The 21071-nt window shown below is 44.0% G+C and overlaps 1 protein-coding gene across 12 annotated transcripts in view; it reads right to left on the bottom strand.

Annotated features, from left to right (window-relative positions):
- FHOD3 (formin homology 2 domain containing 3) overlaps positions 1–21071 on the bottom strand; it is a 634103-nt gene that overhangs the window by 534545 nt on the left and 78487 nt on the right. For all 12 annotated transcript variants that reach the window (XM_039524511.1, XM_039524510.1, XM_039524507.1 and 9 more), the window contains exon 3: positions 1678–1742. In XM_039524511.1, coding sequence (XP_039380445.1) covers positions 1678–1742 — 65 coding nt within the window. The remainder of the gene's footprint in view (positions 1–1677; positions 1743–21071) is intronic.

Below are 21071 nucleotides of genomic sequence, written 5' to 3'. Positions count from 1 at the left end.
TCCATTGCTGACTCTGCCTGGCAACTAATGATGCTGCCTCCATGGCTGACTCTGCCAGGGAACTAGTGATGGTATCTCTGTCCCTCTCCCCCAGCCAATGGGAGCTGTGGGGGGCGGCGCCTGCAGCAGACAGAGCCAGCAGCGTGGCTGCATGCATCTCTCCTCCGCGGGCCACAGTGGGGAGGTTCTCGGGTTCCAGATGGCTCGCGGGCCGGGACTTTGAGACCTCTGTTCTACAGATTACTTCCCCTCAATCACACATGGGCCAAATCCTCTTCATTTTATGTTTAAAATGTTTTTATTAAGGCAAAGTTACAATAAAAGGTTAACATATTACATTGTACATTACCCATTCAGGAACAGGTTAATATTCAAAGAACCTGGCTAAAGATTCTGGCTTGCTGACTGTGGAGCCCTCCTCCTCTGAGTATGCTAAATAGGGTGACCAAATTTCTAAATACACCTCTACCCGATATAATGCTGTCCTCGGGAGCCAAAAATCTTACCGTGTTATAGGTGAAACTGTGTTATATCGAACTTGTTTTGATCTGCCGGAGCGTGCAGCCCTGCCTCCTCCCCCCGGAGTGCTGCTTTACCGCGTTATATCCAAATTCATGTTATATCAAGTCGCGTTATATCGAGGTAGAGGTGTACCTATTCTCTTTTTGGCGCTTCTCTTGCATAAGTACTTGATGTGAAAACTTTTCCATTACGAGGATAGTCCATATTTTACTATGCCACAATTCCCTGGAGGAGAAGTCACAGCTCTCCAATAATGTGCAATACAAAGCAACACAGTAAAAAAGAAAGTAATGTGTAATTCTGTTTAAATTGTAGATCTTTTTAGTAGCGCATTAAGTAAGCAGGTCAGGGAGATCTCTAGGATGAAGATGAACGTCTTTAATAATTTCTTCCCAAAGCTGTCTAGTTTCTGGACACAACCATCACGTGTGCTACTATGTTCCCCTTTCCTCCAAACCCCTCCAACAAAGCACTTCCCTAGTAGCAAAAATATAATTGATCTTATCTGGAGTCAAAGCCATTTATACAAATATTCTTTATGAGCTACACAAATTGAAGATGTATATCTGTCTTGCCATATAGAGACCCTCTAATCCAGATCAATTTATTTGTCCAAATCCCTTTCCCATCTTTCCAGCTGGGTTGTTTTCTTACCAACACCCTTTTCAATCAAAATTGCATATAACTTAGAAATTAAGCCTTTTTCCAGCTTGCTCCTGGGTCAATTCCTCAAATGTGGTTAAAGGCTCATAAACAGCCATCCTGTATCCAGAGATCAAAAGAAAATGTTTGACTTGTAAATACTGAAAATACAGGATCTTTATATTAGTAACATTATTACATATCCCTTGGTATGTTTCAAATCAGGATCCAGGAACAGCTGTCTAAATTGAGTAATGTCAGCTCTTACCCACAATGCCTAGTCACTTTGATATTTCCTAGAGATAAATCCCTGATTATTAATGAAAGTAGAACCCTCTTCACTTCACCCATACAACAATCCCACTGAAATCAGTGGGAGGTATTTTTTTTCAAGTAGGGTGAGCAAGATACGGCCTATTCACTTTAACTTTGTGGAAAGCAAGCCTATCTCATCATATTCCTCAAACTCGTATGCCAGAGTACTCTTGTTTTGTCATTTAGAACCTCACTTACCAATGCAGACGTGGACTCTCACTGAGAGCTGCGTCCTCAGAATTATACTGTGCTTCTTGCCCCTCCTGGGAAAAAAGAGGAAAACTTGATGAGTATTGAAACCAGAAAGAGATCTCTAAAAGCTTAGTCTCATCTAATATCACTAGAAATACCACATTAAAGGAGCTCCAAGCAATGATGCAGGGTTTTTCCCTTCATAAAAATATTTATTATTTGTGTTATTGTAGTTCCCAGGAACCCCAATCATGGAGCAAGACCCCATGATTCGAAATGTTGTCCTTTTATAGTCAAGCATTAAAAAAGACAATGCTAAATTTAAGGTTGTATATGCAATCTTTACTCTGTCCATTCCTTCTGCATATGCATTTTGATGAGACTTTAAGTACATGATCACATGCCATCAATATAATGTACCATTTTTCCTACAAGCTTAAGGAGGCCTTCCTCATTCATTAAGGACTATGCTGCATCTTTGTCTTACTGATACAGCACAGGAGTAAGGCTACACATCCCCGCATCTGCTGTACCAACTGGACAGACTTGTGTGGATCTTCAGTCTGCTCAGAAGCATAGTCCCTGATCTCTGGATACTCTACCTTCCAGGAAAGCGGCCGGGGAGCGGGCAGAGCTTTGGCTTTGCACATCCACATGCACACCATTCAACAGCCAGAATAGTTGGCCAGATGCAAGGCCGGAAGTAAGTTGTACCCTTTCAAGGCCTAGAGTAACTTATTCCCTTACCACCAGCATTGCCCCCAGAGCAACAGAAGAGCAGGGACGGGATGGGACTGTACCTCAACAGGGCATTTGGGGCACAATGGCTTTCTGGACTTGTTCAGGACTGTACCTGAGGTCACATTCTAGCCTTAATCTTTCCACTGTGCATACAAGTTAGCCACAAGCTCACATACTACACAGTCTGCTTTAGCTGCACAATTTACCATCTTAGTGAGAAATTTCTGTGCAAAGTCCTCTGCCAATACACATATTGCAATTTTCAGTGGGTCACAACTCAATCAGATCAAAACCACTTTTCATCAGACGATATGGTGGTTCTGCTCTTCAACAAGGAATACCATCAAGCCATATTTCAACTTCCTTTCCATAGTTGTTTCAGCAAAACAGTTGTGAATTTTATTTTAAACAAGAGTAAAAAAAGAGTATTTTTTCACTCTTTCAGTACAATTTGCCAGAGAAAAATCCACATTCAGACAAATGCCAGGCCTGCAAAAATTAATTATGCAAGTGGCTGAAAACTGAGGTTAGAATGGAATTGCTTATGTTCTAGTAACTGAAGAATTCACTGCCACTCTTAACAATAATATGTTTTCTTACGGTTTATATCAAACCTCTAAATCTGGTTTTCAAATGCTCTCTTTACAGTGGTATGAAACAAAATTTCTAAATATAAAAGCTCTTTTAAGACTACTAGATTTGCAGGTCTTTTGAAATTTCAAACACTAACATACTATTTCCTCACATGTATTCTATATAGTATGGATATTAACCTGTTTTCTGGACAAATTCCAATTTTGGTAATGACAATCTGTGTACCTAAATTACTCCTGAAATTTCAACTGGACACAATATCCTTCTGCACTTTATGGCCTGTGCTCGGTCTACAGCTGCCCTTTTCCAGCACAAAAGTGCAATGACTCGTGTGAAGTATCTAATTCACAAAGTGCTTTGGGATCCTTTCAGATAAAAAGTGGCAAATAAATGTGAGATATTCATTTTAGTACCACTCATTGACATAAGATTCCATGCACCAGATTTGCACCGTGGTTTTACTACGGTGTATCCCAGCATGAGGGCTCCTCTAACAGTGAAAAAATGCGTCTTCTATGCTCCTCCTTCTGCACTATTATTAATACTTTGACGTAACGGATGACCTTTCCCTTATGAAGAGAGCAGGATGGTTTGATGAGTCTAGCTTGGGATGTGAAAGTCAGAGGTTCAATTCTCTGCTCCACTCCAGGTCTCCTCGGTGATTGTGGGCATGTCACGTAGTCTTTCTGTTTCACAGATCATCACTTGTCAAACGAAGATAATAGCACTGCCCTACCTCAGAAGGATGGGGTGAAGACAAACAAGCTGAAGACTGTGAGGTGCTCAGATACAACTTTTAGATAATGTTTTCACCTCTTAGCTCATAGAGCCGAGAAGCTAAAGTACTTTCCTGGCTCCATAAGATAGACAGACAGAAAGGGTTGTCATGAGAACAGAAACAGTGAACTCAGGTAATGAATGCTCAAGATAATCATGGAGATTTATTCTTTCCTTTCTCTGAAACATGCCATTTTAAACCAGGCCAGCTGTAGAATTTATAAGCTTTCTCTGTTCACCACGCAGAGGGTCAGAAAACACATCACCAAAAATTAAAAAACTGAAATGTGGCAATAATGCTGCTAACAAAATGGATTTCTAAACACAAATTGCTTTTTTGCCTTCAATCAGTGGTTAGCCTATTGGATGAATTTTTTTTAAAAAAAGGGGGCAATTTGCTATTGAAAGGAAACCATAGCTGCCCTTTCTGTTTGTCATGATCTTATTCTACAGGCAGTCACTGGGATTAAAGGGAAACTGGTCATCAGGTTAACTATTACCAGCCATGTTGGTGACACCAGTTCATGGAAATACTGCTATTTGGTTTTCACTTAAATGCCAGGAAACAACAACAATTTCATTCTTCATTCTGCTAATACTGTAAGTTAGCAATTAGGTATCGTAAAGGGGGGAGTCTTCCTTTTCTCTCAGAGAGAAGCACTTCAGAGTATAACTTCATTTTAAACAACTAGCTAAGGAGCTGGGATCGTTTAGTGAGGGGATCACCATCCTTGGAGGACCTCTGTCAATTCTGTTTTTAATTCTTCTGAGGTTAGACTGAGTAAATGCCATACAGTTCACTAATGAGATTACCCTTTTTAAAACACTTTGAGACCTACTTGTGCACAGAGCTGTATTATTATTATGTCATGGTAAAATAAAAGTTAAATCATGGCATGGGTCCTGGTTCTTAAGCACAACTTAACAATTCCAGAAACGTGTACAACTGGCATTTAAAGAAGGGAACTTTTCTAATATTTAATTATATACATTTCCTCACCCTGGGTTTGTCACAATTATCCTTTTCTTTTTTGCGAATTAGTTATTAGGTTTGTGTTTAATACATTGTGAAGAAAAATTATTCCAACTCCTGTACCAAATAGTTCATGTAATAGAGAAATTAAACTCAGTTTTTATTACAACCATGTACCAAGGAAAAAAACATTGCTATAAATATAAGACTATTTTTCAGCAGAAGATAAAATGAAGTTTATTCCAGGATAAATAAATGTACTCTGCTAGATGTATATTTTAACAGCAGCAAAACGAATACACAACAGTACAAGCAAACAAAGTGGCTTCTCCTATAAATATTTTCTTTCAAGCAACATGAAATCTGAGTTCACTAGCTCCAGTAAATGCTTAATATAAAATATAATTAGATATGACAGTATCATATGAAATATGAAGGTCATTTGAATTCAATACAATAGTGAAGACTTACATTTATGGGGCACCTCAAATTACACATTAACAGTATTCCTTTTGTAGGAACAATATACTAGATATGTTGATTTTTTAATGGCTATATGTAAGTGGCTAAAGCAGTATGAAAAGCAGCATTTTATCCAATGTGTACATCATGCTTTGAAGCCAGAAAATATAATGGATGACCTTCCAACTTTCTGCTCTGTGATCAAGTATCTACTTCATGACTTCTTTGACCCACTATGTCCCTTTGTGCACATCCAACCCTCACTGGAATCCATGGAAGGCAAAAAACACTCCTGAAAACTCTTCACGTTTGAGACCTTTGGACAGAAGGTGTAATCTAAGCATGAAGTAGCATTGTTATCTTTTCATTGACAGTCACAGGTCAATAAAAGAGAAAACTGATACAGTATGTATTCAATAGAGCTGCTGACCCGTTAACTTAATACTAAGTGTGTATTAATTCAAGGCTGGGAGAAATCCAAAACACCCAGTCATCAAAAGAAAAAAAAAGTACTTTTAAGTAATATAAGCCCCAATCCAGTAAAGCACTTAAGCATGAGCACAACTTTAAATGCATCAGTAGTCCCATACACCTTGATATTTACATGCCTAATGCTACACACAGGTTTCGATGCTTTACTGGATCTGGGCCATAGCATAAAAGGAGCATCTACTTGAATTGCAAGTGTATGTAACACTCCTAAATCTTTGGCCCATAGGTAGCCTTACTATTAAAACTTTAAAAGGTAACAAACAAGTAAACACCAGTTATTTCCATAAAATATACTAGCAATGTAAAGAAAGAGAACAAAACAAGCAGCCTTCAGGCAGACCAAGTTTCAAATGGCAACCGATAGTTCATCCTCCAGTATCCCTTTTACATGGGCATTTTAGAAAGACCAAAAAGAGAAATAAAATGAAGAGATGGAGATAAACTGAATTACAAAAGAATAGGTGACACAGGGCACAAAAGGAACAGCATCGGGGCAAGTTGGAAGGCCTATGAGGGTGAGATCCCCATCCTGCTCCAACCGCTTTATGTCAGGTAAAAGGGCTGAAGTGGCATAGAGGGGCCCTAAAAATCCCATTTCTAATTTGGGGTGGATTCTCTTGGTGCAAGCACTGATGGAGACAGACATAAAGGTGTCCTCTAAGGACTCTCTTGCAAACTCTGGCATAGAGGGCAAGGCTGGGGTGAGGAAGGGCATGTCCATAGCATGCAATGCTGCCGTGATTCCAATGCCAGTGACCCTTAGGGCAGCTCCAAGAGGCTGCCATATGTCGGGGCTTGTCTACATGATGAGGTGTAATGTCTAAAGCACACAAATGTGCTGCACATTCATTGGTCTGGGTAGACTCTGCTGCAGCACACTAAAGGTTCTCTAGTGCACGTCAATGTAGTACTGTTTCAAACAGCACTATGTTAAACTGCGCCAGTAGCAGGGTCTAAACAGACCAATTAATGCACAACACATTTAGGAATCACACACCTGTAGAGCACATAACCCACCATGGAAGACAAGCCCTTAGACCGATCCCCAGGATTGAATAAGTTATGCCAGGGGCCTCTTCAGCTTCCAGAACAGCCCAGGATCAAAGGTGGTTTAAAGCCACCATAGCCCCACTTCCTTCTGGACTGACAGTTCTGGGCTGTACCTTCTAGAGCTACAGCATGGGATCTCACCCCAGACCCACAAGTACAGCCTGAATGCCAATAACAAAATCAATATTTTCTCCCCATGTTAACACAACACTTGCCTGTACAATGGGAGGGTGTGGGATGTCAACAGAACAAACCCCTTACAGAAATTTAAGAGGACATTCCATGGGGCAATGTGATTTAATAGCCATATAAACTTTTTGTGCTTTTCTAACCTTTGATTGAATAAGACTACAAAGCACCTTCCAGCATTCATCATCTGTGAGAATTTTGTTCTCAGATAAGTGAGAAACTTTCCCAAAGGTCCCACGGATCACCAGGACAAATCAATAGGAGGGGCAGTATGCACACAGAACCACCTCACCACCGCCAGATATGCAGGCATATACCATGAAAGATATCAAAATCAAAACAAAGGAAGCTCTACACGTTCACTCCTCTGGAGGAGATAACTATTTATTACTTGCATGCTACTTCTCTCCGCTCTTATTAGCCTAACAAACTACTGAACGGTAGCTCTGATAACTAGGTAGAATTTGTACTTCAAGGAGAAAACAAAAGAAACATTTTAAGGAGAAAGGATAAATTAAATGCTGCGCTCTCATATCTTAACAGGACAATATTACATTGGTAGGGGAATGATCAAGCTCTTCCTCTCTAACTTCCACAAATCACATCTGAATGGCATATATTTGTGAAAGCAACACGTAAATCTGTATGCTACATCTGAGACCTTAAAGGGCATAAGGCACCCAACTCCCTTTGAAAACCAGGCCCTTTACAAATACCAGCCTAAATTATCTTTAAAATCCTGAAATACAGCTGGGATATCAGCTTTTTCTAACTGGATAGTCATTTTGAAAAGTATGTCTTTCTTCACCTTTTGGAAGATTTCAAAACTTTCACCTTCTTTTTGACTTAGAGCTAGTAACTATTAAAATCAAAGCCCAGTCTGTGCTTACAAAATTCTGAGCTGCCCTACCACTCATAATGAATCCAAGGCTGCTATTCTATTCTACATAGATTCTTATATTGCCCTCATCACCATAGTATTTGATGGCTTTTCAGAAGCGCACTGAAAATGATTGTGTGGGGTTCCATTTTCAAAAAAATCCGTATGCACAAACTATTGCCTAGAATCACAAAGATGTGCAGTAAAGCCACAACCTACTGCATAGGATTTGTTTTACTGTGTTCAAGCAAGTCAGTAGAAAAAGTGAACTTCAAACTTTCAAAATCTGACTTACATTTAGTGAAATCTACCTTAACATATATTTAAATCCAGAGTTCTTCAGGAGATAGCAGTGAATTCCCCTTGTATGCACAATGTGACTATGTCAGCCACTGGAAATAAAGTTAATAATGCTGATAAACTGATGCTTGCTCTCTGATGCTTCAGTTTAAGGGAGCCATTTGAAGTGCCATTTTTCAAAGTGTACAGTAAAGCATTTTCTGGAAATAGATTAAAAAAACAGTTACCCACCTTTTAGTAACTGTTGTTCTTCGCAAAAAAAAACAGGAGTACTTGTGGCACCTTAAAGACTAACAAATTTATTTTAGCATGAGCTTTCGTGAGCTAAAGCTCACTTCTTCGGATGCATAGAATGGAACATCCTATGCACGAAAGCTCATGCTAAAATAAATTTGTTAGTCTTTAAGGTGCCACAAGTACTCCTGTTTTTTTTTTTTTTTTTGCGGATACAGACTAACACGGCTGCTACTCTGAAACCTGTTGTTCTTCGAGATGTGTTGTTCATGTCCATTCAAAGTAGGTGTGCGCTCGCCGCGTGCACGCCAGCCAGATTTTCCCCTAGCAGCATCCGTAGGATCGGCCCTGGTGCCCCCTGGAGTGGCGCCACTATGGCGCCCTATAAAGGGGCTCGCCGAGCCTCCACCCCCTCAGTTCCTTCTTGCCAGCACTCCGACAGAGGGGCAGGAGGGTGGGTATTGGAATGGACATGAACAACACATCTCGAAGAACAACAGTTACTAAAAGGTGGGTAACCGTTTTTTCTTCTTCGAGTGGTTGTTCATGTCCATTCAAAGTAGGTGACTCACAAGCCTAACCTTAGGTGGTGGGGTCGGAGGTCACTGCTGACTGGATCACTGCACGACCGAAGGCTGCATCATCCCTAGCCTGGTGCGTGATGACGTAGTGTGACGAGAACGTGTGGATGGAGGACCATGTGGCCGCTCTACAAATCTCCTGAGTCAGGATATGAGCCAGGAATGCCGCAGAGGAGGCCTGCACCCTAGCGGAGTGGGCCGTGACCGGAGGAACAGGGGTCTTAGCTATAAGATAGCATTCCCGGATACAGGTCGCGATCCACGAAGAGATGCACTGAGAGGAGACCGGGAGCCCCTTCATCCTATCCGCCACTGCGATGAAGAGCTGAGTCGAGCGTCTAAATGGCTTGGTACGCTCGATGTAAAAAGCCAAGGCCCTGCGGACATCGAGGGAATGTAACCTCCTCTCCTCATTGGAAGAGTGTGGTTTTGGATAAAACACCGGGAGAAAAATATCTTGACCCACGTGGAACTGTGAAACGACCTTGGGTAGGAAAGCCGGATGAGGTCTAAGTTGGACCTTGTCCTTATGAAAGACAGTGTACGGGGGTTCGGATGTCAGCACCCTTAGTTCCAAGACCCTCCTGACTGAGGTGATAGCGACAAGGAAAGCAACCTTGTACAAGAGGTACAGCAGAGAGCACGAAGCCAGGGGCTTGAAGGGAGTTGAGGTTCCAGGCCAGGGCTGGTTGACAAATGTGCGGAAACAGCCTGTCCATGCCCTTAAGGAAACGACCAACCAGCGGGTTCGCGAAGACCAAGGTACCCTGGTCCCCCGGGTGGAATGCCGAGATGGCCGCTAAGTGAACTCGAACTGACAAGGGGGAAAGGCCCAGCTGTCTCAGGTGGTGCAAATAGTCCAGGATAATGGGAATCGGGGCCCACAGTGGCTACTGCCCCCGCTGAACATCCCAGATGGAGAAGCGTTTCCATTTGGCCAGGTAGGTGGTCCTGGTTGACGGTTTCCTGCTACCAAGCAGCACCTGTCTGACCTGTTGGGAGCACTGCATCTCCACTGCGTTCAGCCATGGAGCATCCAGGCTGTGAAGTGGAGCGATTCCAGGTTCGGGAGGCGGAGGTGGCCCCTGTCCAGTGTGATCAGGTCTGGGAGCAGAGGCAGCATCAGGGGTGCTCAAACGGACATGTGCAGGAGCAACATATACCGGTGTTGGTGCGGCCACGCCGGCGCTATCAGGATTACGCGGGCATGTTCCCTGCGGATCTTGAGAATCACTCTGTGGATCATGGAGATTGGGGGAAAGGCGTACATCAGGCCTTCCCTCGAGGACAGGAGGAAGGCGTCCGACAGAGACCCCGGACTGCGGCCCAGGAGGGAGCAGAACCGTTGGCACTTCCTGTTCTCCCTCGAAGCAAACAGATCTATCTGGGGATAACCCCAGTGGCGGAAGATTGAGTGCACTACATCCCGGCGAAGGGACCACTCATGATCCCGGAAAGAGCGGCTAAGGGCATCCACCAGGCCATTCTGTTCCCTTGGGAAGTAGGATGCTGTCAGGTGAATGGCATTCTGCACGCAAAAGTCCCACAATGCGAGGGCTTCCCTGCACAAGGGAGAGGAGCGTGCACCCCCGTGTTTGTTGATATAGAACATCGCTGATGTGTTGTCCATGAGGACTGAGACACATCTGCCGGCCAGGTGGGATTGGAAGGTGAGACAACCCAGGCGCATCGCTCTCGGTTCCCTGACATTGATGTGCAACCTGAGGTCCTCTGGCGACCACAAGCCCTGGGTCCTGAGCTCCCCCAGGTGCGCCCCCCCATCCCTGATCCGAGGTGTCCGTTACCAGGGAGAGGGAGGGCTGAGATCTGGTGAAGGGAACTCCCATGCACACTTTTTGTGGGTTGAGCCACCACCGAAGAGAGCTCAGCACCAAACAGGGAAGAGTCACCACTGAATCCAGGGAGTCCCTGGACAGGCGGTATACGGTCACCAACCAGGACTGAAGGGGACGCAGCCGGAGCCTGGCATGGCTCACTACATAAGTACACGCTGCCATGTGGCCGAACAGCTTGAGGCAGTTCCTTGCCGTGGTGGTCAGGGCGCGTTGTAGCCCGAGAATGATTTCGGACATGTACCGGAACCTGGACTCCGGAAGGTACGCTCTGGCCTGGGTCGAGTCCAGGACCACCCCTATAAATTCTATCCATTGAGTGGGGGATAGGATGGACTTGGCCTCGTTTAGGAGGAGGCTGAGCTCGAGGAAGGTCCGCCTGATGAAAAGCACCTGAGCCTCCACCTGCACCTTGGTGCGGCCTCTTATGAGCCAATCGTCCAGGTAGGGAAATACCGGAATACCCTGCTTTGCACAGGAAGGCCGCCACAACTGGCATGCACTTCGTGAAAACCCTTGGGGCTGCTGACAGGCCGAACGGCAGCACAGTGAACTGCAGATGGGCATCGGCCACAACGAACTTGAGGTAACGCCGGTGCCGGGGGATTATGGCAATATGGAAATATGCGTCCTTTAAGTCAAGGGCGGCATACCAATCTCTTGGATCCAAGGAGGGAATGATCAAGGACAGGGAGACCATGCAGAACTTGAGCTTCTTCACAAAGTTGTTCAGACGCCGCAAGTCCAGGATGGGTCAGAGGCCCCCTTTCACTTTTGGTATTAGGAAATACCGGCAGTAGAAGCCCCTGCCCCATAGCTCCTGAGGAACTTCCTCCACTGCCCCTGCCGCAAGGAGGGACTGCACTTCCAGAATTAGAAGTTGCTCGTGAGAGGGGCGGGAGGGAGGAGAACTGGATAGAATATCCCCTCTCCACTGTGCGGAGCACCCAACTGTCCAACATGATTCGGGACCAGGCACGATAGAAGGGGGACAGACGTGACCCAAAGGTAGGAATAGAAGGATCCAGAGTCCTGACTGATGGTATGGTCGAGGACGACCTACCAAATAGGAGGCCTGGGTCCCGATGGCGGTCTCGGCTGGCCGGATGACTGGCCGGAGGGCTGACGTTGGTGACGCCTCCTGCTGTTCCTGCCACGCCTGCGCCCAACCTACGGGCAGTTCTGAGGCTGGTAAGGGCGCGGGGTTACTGGGGTATGCAGGCCCAGTGAACGAAGAGTAGCCCTCGAGTCCTTTAGGCTATGCAAATGCTTGCCTGTTTTGTCTGAAAACAACATCTGCCCTTCGAAGGGGAGGTCCTGGATGGTCTGTTGGACCTCATGGGGGACGCCTGAGACCTGAAGCCAGGCCCGTCGCCAGCGTGCATGAGGCTGAGTCTGCCGCGTCCAGGGCTGCCTGAAGGGAGGCTCAGGATATCAGTTTTCCCTCTTCCACCAGGGTCGAAAATTCCGACCGCGAGTCTTGGGGAAGGAGTTCGGCAAACTTAGACAGAGCCGAGCACATGTTATGACCATATCGGCTTACGATAGCCTGTTGATTGGCTATTCATAATTGTAGGCCTCCTGTGGAGTACACTTTCCTGCCAAACAGGTCCAACTTTTTGGCATCCCTGTTCTTTGGCGTCTACCCTTGAAACCCTTGAAGCTCCCTCTGGTTGGCCGCATTCACCACCAGGGAGTCCGGGGGAGGGTGGGAATACAGATGTTCATGACTCTTGGAGGGTACAAAGTAATGCCTCTCTGTCTTTTTGGCGGTGGGGGCCAAGGAAGCTGGCGTCTGCCATAAGGTGTGGGACGTGTCCGCTATAGTCTTGATCAATGGTAGAGCTACTTTAGATGGGCCCGAGGGAGCCAGGATGTCCACTACTGGATCTACGTCCACCTCGATTTCCTCTGCCTGGATTGCCAGGCTCTGAGCTGCCCGACGGAGCAGCTGCTGGAGAATCCAATTGTCCTCCAGGGCCGGTACCGTAGCCATGCCTGAGACTGCCTCGTCTAGGGAAGAGGAGGAGGAGATCACTTGAAGCGGACCTTCCTCCGGAGCATCCACCCCCTTCAGGGGCCTGCGGCACACGGTACTCAAGTTGCGGAGCCGGTGCCAGTTTCAGATGCGGCACTGCGGCCGGTACCGGGGTCGACAAAGAGCGGCTTGGCGTGTCGGGCGGTGCCTGCTGAGCCCGAACTATGGTCGCCGCCAGTGCCTGGCTAGGGGGTGCTGAACTTCGATGCGGTACACCCCTGCTGGGTGATGGTGCTGGTGGAGGAGGCAACTGCGCCGGGGCCACCGATGCCGAGGAGACCGAGGCAGACCTGGAGCGAAGGCCAAACGCCTGGCCCACCGACTGGTGGTAGGCCCAGGGGGTCCAGAATGGCCACTGGGAGGACAGTTGCCATTGCTGCTGCCACTGCGGTGGGTACTGTTGGCAGCTCGCCCGCGAAGCTGACCTCCTGCTCCATGACCTGCTGGAGCGATAGGAGTCCACCTCTGAGTCTGAGGTCTCTGAGTAAGAAGACCTCGGGGGAGCGGTACCCATTGTCGCCAGAGAGCAGTGCTGCAGTGGTGAGGAACTCTCCCTCTGGCCCGGTGGTGCCCGGGTGGCACGGGGCGGGAAGTGAGGCGACATCATGGCCGGCTTGCCCCGTGATTGTACTGGGGGACGGGCCACAGTTGGCGGCTCCCTGACACAGTGTGGGGAGGCCGGTACCAGGAGCCTCAGCAGGTCTGAGGCCGCCTCGAACGCCTCCGGCGTCGAAGGAAGACGCACATCTTCACTGAGGTCCGGGGATCTTGGCTGGTCCGGACTCGACCACCCTCTCTCTGGCGTGGGAGTCGACGAAGCAGCCGGAGGCTGTGGCCCAGCCTGTCCACTTGTACTGGTGGACGACATCGGCCTCTTGAGGTCCTGGCGGGGTGATCGCTCCCTCACCGGCCTCTTCTTTTTTGCGCGCACAGGAGAGGGTGAGCGGTGCCACACGGAGGCCAACTTCCTATGACCCGACTCCCTCCGGTGCCGGGTCTTGGAGGTTTTGGGCTGGGCCCCAAATCCTGATGCCGGTGCCGGGGCGCTACGCACCAAAGATGATGTGCTGGGCACCGGATCAGCCAGCTCTGGGTCTGAGGGTGGCCGCAAGGCCGCCTCCATCAAGAGGACTCTAAGTCTCTGTTCTCTGTCCTTAAGAGTCCTGGGACGGAAGCCCCTGCAAATAGTGCACCGGTCTCTTTGGTGGCCCTCTCCGAGGCACCTTAAGCAAGCAGAGTGAGGGTCGCTTTTTGGCATAAACTTCCTGCAGTCCTTACAAAGTTTAAACCCTGGGGACCCAGCCATGCCCCAACAACTAACAACTATGTACAACTGATCTAAGTAAAACTAAACTATATACACTTAAACTATACACACGAAGAATGAGACACTGCTAAACTTGCTATCAGCACACAAGGTTCCAGCTAGCCATCACCAGCAGTAAGAAGGAACTGAGGGGGTGGAGGGTCGGCGGGCCCCTATATAGGGCGCCGCAGCGGCGCCACTCCAGGGGGCACCAAGGCCGACCCTACCGATGCTGCTAGGGGAAAATCTTCCGGCTGGCGTGCACGCGGCGTGCACACACCTGCTTGGAATGGACATGAACAACCACTCAAAGAAGAATCTCAGATTTCCCCCTCTTTTTACTTCTAATTAAATAGGGTTCCAAATATACATAAATATGTTAAATAAAGAATATATGCAAAAATCCATAGTTAGGATTGAAGATAAGCAACATTTCATTGTTATACACTGGTTTACATACTGTCAGTATTCGACGACTCTGCAGCACAGTTGTGGTTCAAGAGTAGAAGTAGAAGCAAGCGGGGGGAAGAGAGCACCTCCTTTTGTTCTTTCTAACCCAAAAAGAGTTTGATGTTATCCTATTAACAATTATGCCTTATATAGAAGTCAGAAGTTACACCAGAGGAACATGTGAAACATACATGCTCTTCCTCTGCTAAATGCTAATATGACAGCAGCGCCAGGTTCTCCTTTGCCTACTTCTACACAGGAATCTATTTTTAATAAATCCAATGTGGTTGGGATTAATAGTGTTTGGAAGTATTATTTCCAAACTTTTTGCCATGACTGCCAAAAATTTACATTTTCAATGAGATTGGTCACTAGTTTGCACAGTCATTCATAATTTTCCTGGCTTCACAAGTACTGTAATGGGTTCTAGGCGGACAGGTAAGATGTTGCCATTCAATTACAGCATCTAGATTTCTGTAAGAAGGTTACTAATATAAACCTCTACCCCAATATAACGCTGTCCTCAGGAGCCAAAAAAATCGTACTGCGTTATAGGTGAAACCACATTATATTGAACTTGCTTTGATCCGCCAGAGCGCAGCCCCCCCCCCCCCCCCGGGGGGCGCTGCTTTACTGTGTTATACCCAAATTTGTGTTTTATCGGGTCGCATTATATCGGGGTTGAGGTGTATCTTTATAGATTCAGCTGGGAATCAGTCTAATCCAGAACTTCAGGTAGTCTACTTGGACTGGATTGCCTCCAATTTTTCTTGTTCTCTTATATCCTTATCCCAATTAGGTTTGTGCTCCTCCATGATGTGTGCGAGATTTCATACATCAAAAAACTCACGGAATGCTTTTATAGTCAGACAATTTTCTCCTTTGTAATTTTCTTTTTAAATCGTTTTGACCAAATAGGGTTCTTGGTAGTTGGGAGTGCTATAACTTGACTGATGGGGGGGAATAAATAATCCAGAATGAATGTGGTTTCCAGAATTTTCTATATGGTTTGCTAGTAAAAAATTAATTTTGAACAGTTTTTTGAATTTTAATAAATATATTCATAGCTTTTTATGGAGAAGAATCCCAAATTATCACTGGGGGGTGGGGAAATCACACTATTAATGAAGAGTTTTGACTTCCTAAAATTAAAATATGCTACATATTGATCATGCTTAAACATGCCACGCATAGTTTAAAGAAAAGAGGAAACAAACACACTGGGCCAGAGTCTCTACTGCTACAATAGGGCTACAGTGATTCACACCAGCGGAGAATCTGGCCCATTAATTTATCCAGTATCTAGTAATGCAAAGTTAAGGTTGTTGTGTTGTGACATCTGCCCATCTTTTTCCCCAATGCATTTTGGAGGAGATGAGCTGAGGTTGTAATGGGCAATCTATTTGTAGTATGTTGTGCATTTTTAAATGTATGGGATTACTGCCCAGAACACAGAATAGGCACCAACAGATATTCTTATAAATTCAGAGAAATTTTTAAACATGCAATAGAATGCACAATAATTTCACAAAAAGTATTCACTCAGTGTAATGAGTTTTCTGAATAAATTTTATATGTCAATGAGGCATAATCCTAAATACTGAAAGGCATGAGGATTTTTCCTTGAGTATGTGTGTGAAAAAGAAATGTCCAATTGGACTTTTAAGAAGACTGTGGTTCCAATCTTAACACAAAGAGGTTGTCATCTAAAAAAATATGCACTCTATCAAGAACACAACTTGGTCCTTCAATTCACAAAACACAGACCTCTATCACTTGACAAAAGATCACTGCTCGATAATACCATAGAATATCCATAGTTACTTTCTAAACTGCAAGTAGTTTTTAAGGGGTACATTGCTGACAAATATTTTTATCATCAGCTGTGAAGGGAATGGACATATGTGAAACGTTTATCATCTTTTTATATAATTTTTAATTTAAAATGTTTGCTTGAGTGCTCAAGTAGGTCTTCAAAGTTTGCCAATTATATTTTTATTCAAGTACACAAAACTATATTTGGGACCCACTTAACACACCAAAGAAGAAAGATGTTTAATGAGGCAGTAGCAAAGCCACTATTAGATTTCAAGAATTTCTGCATCTCAGTCCTGTACTCAACTTCCCCTAAGCCACACTGAATTTCCAAGGTTTCATAAGGGCAAGGAGGGAGAGTTAATATTGCTGTTGGAAGACTAATCCTGGGCTTCATGGGAATTTATTAATCTAAGTAGTCTTCAAAAAGTATATAAAATGCAAAAATTAGATCTGTAGCATGACTTTGGATATACATCCTCAAACACCCATTCAAAAACCCTCAACACACTCAAACTGGGAATTTACAGAACATTTTATTAACTGATCTCATTTAGAGCCCAATCCAAAGCAAACTGAAGTCAGTGGAAGTAGCTCTGTTGACTTCAAAAAGCTTTGGATCGGCCCTTCCTTCCTGTTAGAGACATGAAGTATCAGTATACTTTGAGGGGTAGCGAGGGAGTTACAAAATGTGCAACTACATTTGTATTTAAATGTTATCTGACTATAATGCTTATATCCCTTTACTGAGGAAATAAGGCATAATGGTGACCGGACTTTTTCCCCCTAGTTAAAATGCTAGGAAATAAAACGTATTTCATTCTCACAGGACAAATGATGCAACCTTCCATCTAGTTGTTACATTCATGATCAGCTACTTGTGAATGAGAGGCACTTATTTATTACATCCCCTCAATGATTTATTTCTCAGCTTTCTTTCATTAGGTTATTGCTGACTGACTATTACCCGATATTGTATGTTCTAACTGATTACCAGGAATATGTGGCACAGAACATGGAGCACACAATGTAGAGAAGTTGGGTACATTATACTCCTGGAGACTGTTTAAAATATAAAACACACCAGACCTAAAATGACATATACTTTATCTCTAAGACATTAGTCTTTTTCATTATTGATGGATTTTTTTCTTAGGTGGGGTTGATGAGGTGGAGAGCAAATGTAATTTATTGGGTAAATTTATTGTTGAATGAATGTTAAACTGCTCTGGACTGGCCCTTTTCAAACATTACTGCTCTAAGGAGACAAAACAGAAACTCTTTCCCATTTCTCCTTTTTTCTGATTTCAGTTATCTAGGAGGTTTGTGTGTATCAGGGAGATCAGAGTTCAAAATTCTGGTTACTCAGGGCTCTGAAATTTATGTTGAGGTAAAACAAAGGAAATTAAAAGGCTGCAAGAGCTCAATGGGCTGAACATTAGCCCTTTGACATTAGAGGACCTTAGTTTGGATCCCAGAGCGGTTGATATGGTCTTTCATCTAACTGGCTGGGGTTAGATAAAATGTACGCCACACAATGTGAGGGTAAGAGAGTCCATTGTAGGATTTCGTATAGCACTTTTGGCCTGTGGACATGCTATATTATCCAATAAGTTGTGGATAGCTCTGTGTGCGCCTTAGTAGTCAAAACTACAAACACTCAAGTGAAAAAGCAAAGCCACCTTAGGGCATTAGTCCCAACTGAAAGAATAACCAAAGTGTCAGTCAGTAGTAAAACATCTGTTGAAGTTAACAGCAAGGCCTTGTGCACTCCATCACAAGCGGGACATAAATTCTGCTGCAAGATTCTTTGATTCTACAATGCCCTGGTGTTGCTCTGCAGCAACTTCCATTAAAATATTTTAAAGGGAGATTTTTAATTAATTACATATACAAATGAATAGTAGAATGAGTGCAGCGGCCCCTGTGTTATTTAGTTTGTGACTAAATTCTATTTGTTTTCTCAATCCAAGTCTTCAATGTGCCAAACAATTTTTGCACTTACCGCACATAACCATATCATAGAAGCTGAAAGAGGGAAGCTGGAGATTTTGGCAGTCAGGCAGGGCACAGTTGGAGATTTTGGCACCTGGATTACCATGCAAGACTGTTTGGGACTGTGGGAAGAGTATATTAGTCTGCTAAAATGTTGACAATGAAATTGTCATATTTAGGTTTCAAAATGAATAACCCACTGTAATATACCCCTTAGACTGTTTCAGACTATATGCACCCTGTGGAAAACATGCACTGGTTTATGATCACTTCACATTTTTAAGATTAATCTTCATATCCGTGAAGATCTGAAACATTAAAAAAACAATAAAGCTTAGTCACTGGAGCACAATTCTTTGGCAAGGGATATATTGTGCAGTCAATTCTACATTCGCACAATCATGGAAGATACAGAGATGTGGTTACAGGGCCTGACACACTAAACTTCAGCATAAAGGCCCCAGCTCAAGCAAGCACATAAGCACATGCTCTAGTACTTTCTTGAGTATGGGCCAGATTACAGTCAGTAATTTTAATGCCATTTTGATAGTGTACAGGAACTGTGGATCAGTTGTTCCTCGCCAATAATCTGAGAAGCTGAAAGAAATTGGCTTTGTATTACTGGCTTGACTGGTTTTTCAAAACTATATCTTGATAAATAGCTCTCAAGTTTAAACTACTCTTCTTCATACCTCTCCCCTGGCAAAGACCAAAAGAGTGCCAATGGTCTAATCTCTAGCAAAAGACCAAGGCTGTGTAATGGCCACTTCTTTTCCACCTCTGCTCAATATAAATATTACATCTTTTATTAAATGGGAAATTATTTTCAAAAGAGCATCTATATGGGTCACTTTTCTTTGTTCCAATTAGAGAATTGCCCAAAACTAAAGGGTTTTAACTCCACTTTCTTGGTTTAGAGATTTTAAATGAACCTTCTCTATGGGATTCTTCTATGCGTGGCCTGAAATGTCACATAAATAACACCACCTTTACTAATTCGCTTAACAAGTGCCTTCACACATCATTCTGCACATATTTATTCCTTGTGAGCTTTCAAAATGACGGCCAAACAATAATAATTAATGATGACATATTAATGATGGCAAAAAGCCTTCAGTGAAACAAAAAGATATTTAAATCTACTGTTATGTAAAACACAGTTATTCACTAACATTTTCTATTGATTTACAAATTTAAAACACATACTTGAAAACTGCAAATTATGCATATATGTGGTCTATGTAACCATGCATTCCTTTTACTACTATTCTAATCTTCCCTCCCCCATCCTCTCTATTGTTTGCTACACTCACCTCTTTGTATCTTCCCTTTTAATTAGACTGTACGCTCTTTAGGATAGGGAATTTATTTTATAGGGTATTTGTACAGCACCTAACACAATGGGGCTTTGATCCTGACTGGAGTGTCTAAATACTTCTGTAATATAAATAATGAGAACAAACAATAATAAATCACCTTTGTAAATTTTCAAAGAATTAAATTAATTTCAGCTGTACAAGTCTCATTAAAGTCAATGAGCACAGAGTTGCTTAAACCAGGGATTAAAAAATCCTCTCAACTGTGGTGAATAGGAATTTTTCCCAGGTGAGACTAGATCTTTAACTATTGATTGCTGCTGCTTTTAAATTTTCATGTTAAAAAGAAAATGAAGCTTCTAGTCCTTAATGTTCTGAAATAACTCCCCAAATGTGAACTGAATGCAAATCTATGCAATGATGTCTTTCTAAGCATGCAGTCACACAATTCCAGTGCCTCCACTATCATAATAGTCACTTTCATTGCTGTGCCTCAGAATTTAATGGGCAGATGTGAAATCATCATACTGCCACTTGCGTAAGATAAGTAGCAGCAGAGGCAGGCATTGGGGTCATTCACCATAGGGTATATACTGCAACTGGAGGGTGTGACTGCAACAATTGTAGAGATACCCAAGATAGCTTTAATCCAGCTAGCTCCGGTAAAAATAGCAGTGAAGCCATGACAGCATGGGCTAGCTGCCTGAGAAAGTATCCAGGCTCCTAGGTGGGGTTCTACAGCCTATGCTTTAGTAGTTTCACTTCTCTTGGTACTCACACTAGCTAGATTAGTGGTTCTCAAACTTTTGTACTGGTGAGGTGACCCCTTTCACAGAGCAAGCCTCTGAGTGCAACCCCCCTTATACATTAAAAACACTTTTAAATATATTTAACACCATTATAAATGCTGGAGGCAAAGCAGAGTTTGGGGTGGAGGCTGACAGCTCGTGACCCCCCCATGTAATAACCTCACAACCCCCTGAGGGGTCCCAGTTTGAGAACCCCTAAGAACCCCGACACATGCTGCAATCACACCTCTGATTGCAATGTAGACATACCCAGGAAAGAAACAACCTCTGTCTTCGCAGCAGCAATGATTGGTAGGGATGAGCAGGCTTCTTCCTAAAGCATTGCTCCTGCACCTAGCCAGTGAAGCTACCAGCTCCTGTCCTTCATATCTACCACAGGTTATTACATTTCTGATCATCTTCTTTTAATGCCGTCACTAAAACTTTACAGGATTCTTTGAAAAATTAGAAATTTCTGTAATAAAACATCTCACACCAATGGGCTCTGCAGAGCTCCCGGGGAATTGGCTTTCCCTTGACTGGACTGACACTCAGCATCTAATGCA

Source organism: Mauremys reevesii, linkage group 2, assembly GCF_016161935.1.
Source record: "Mauremys reevesii isolate NIE-2019 linkage group 2, ASM1616193v1, whole genome shotgun sequence".
NCBI classification, from domain to species: Eukaryota; Metazoa; Chordata; order Testudines; family Geoemydidae; genus Mauremys; species Mauremys reevesii.
This window is presented reverse-complemented; position numbering and strand designations above follow the sequence as displayed.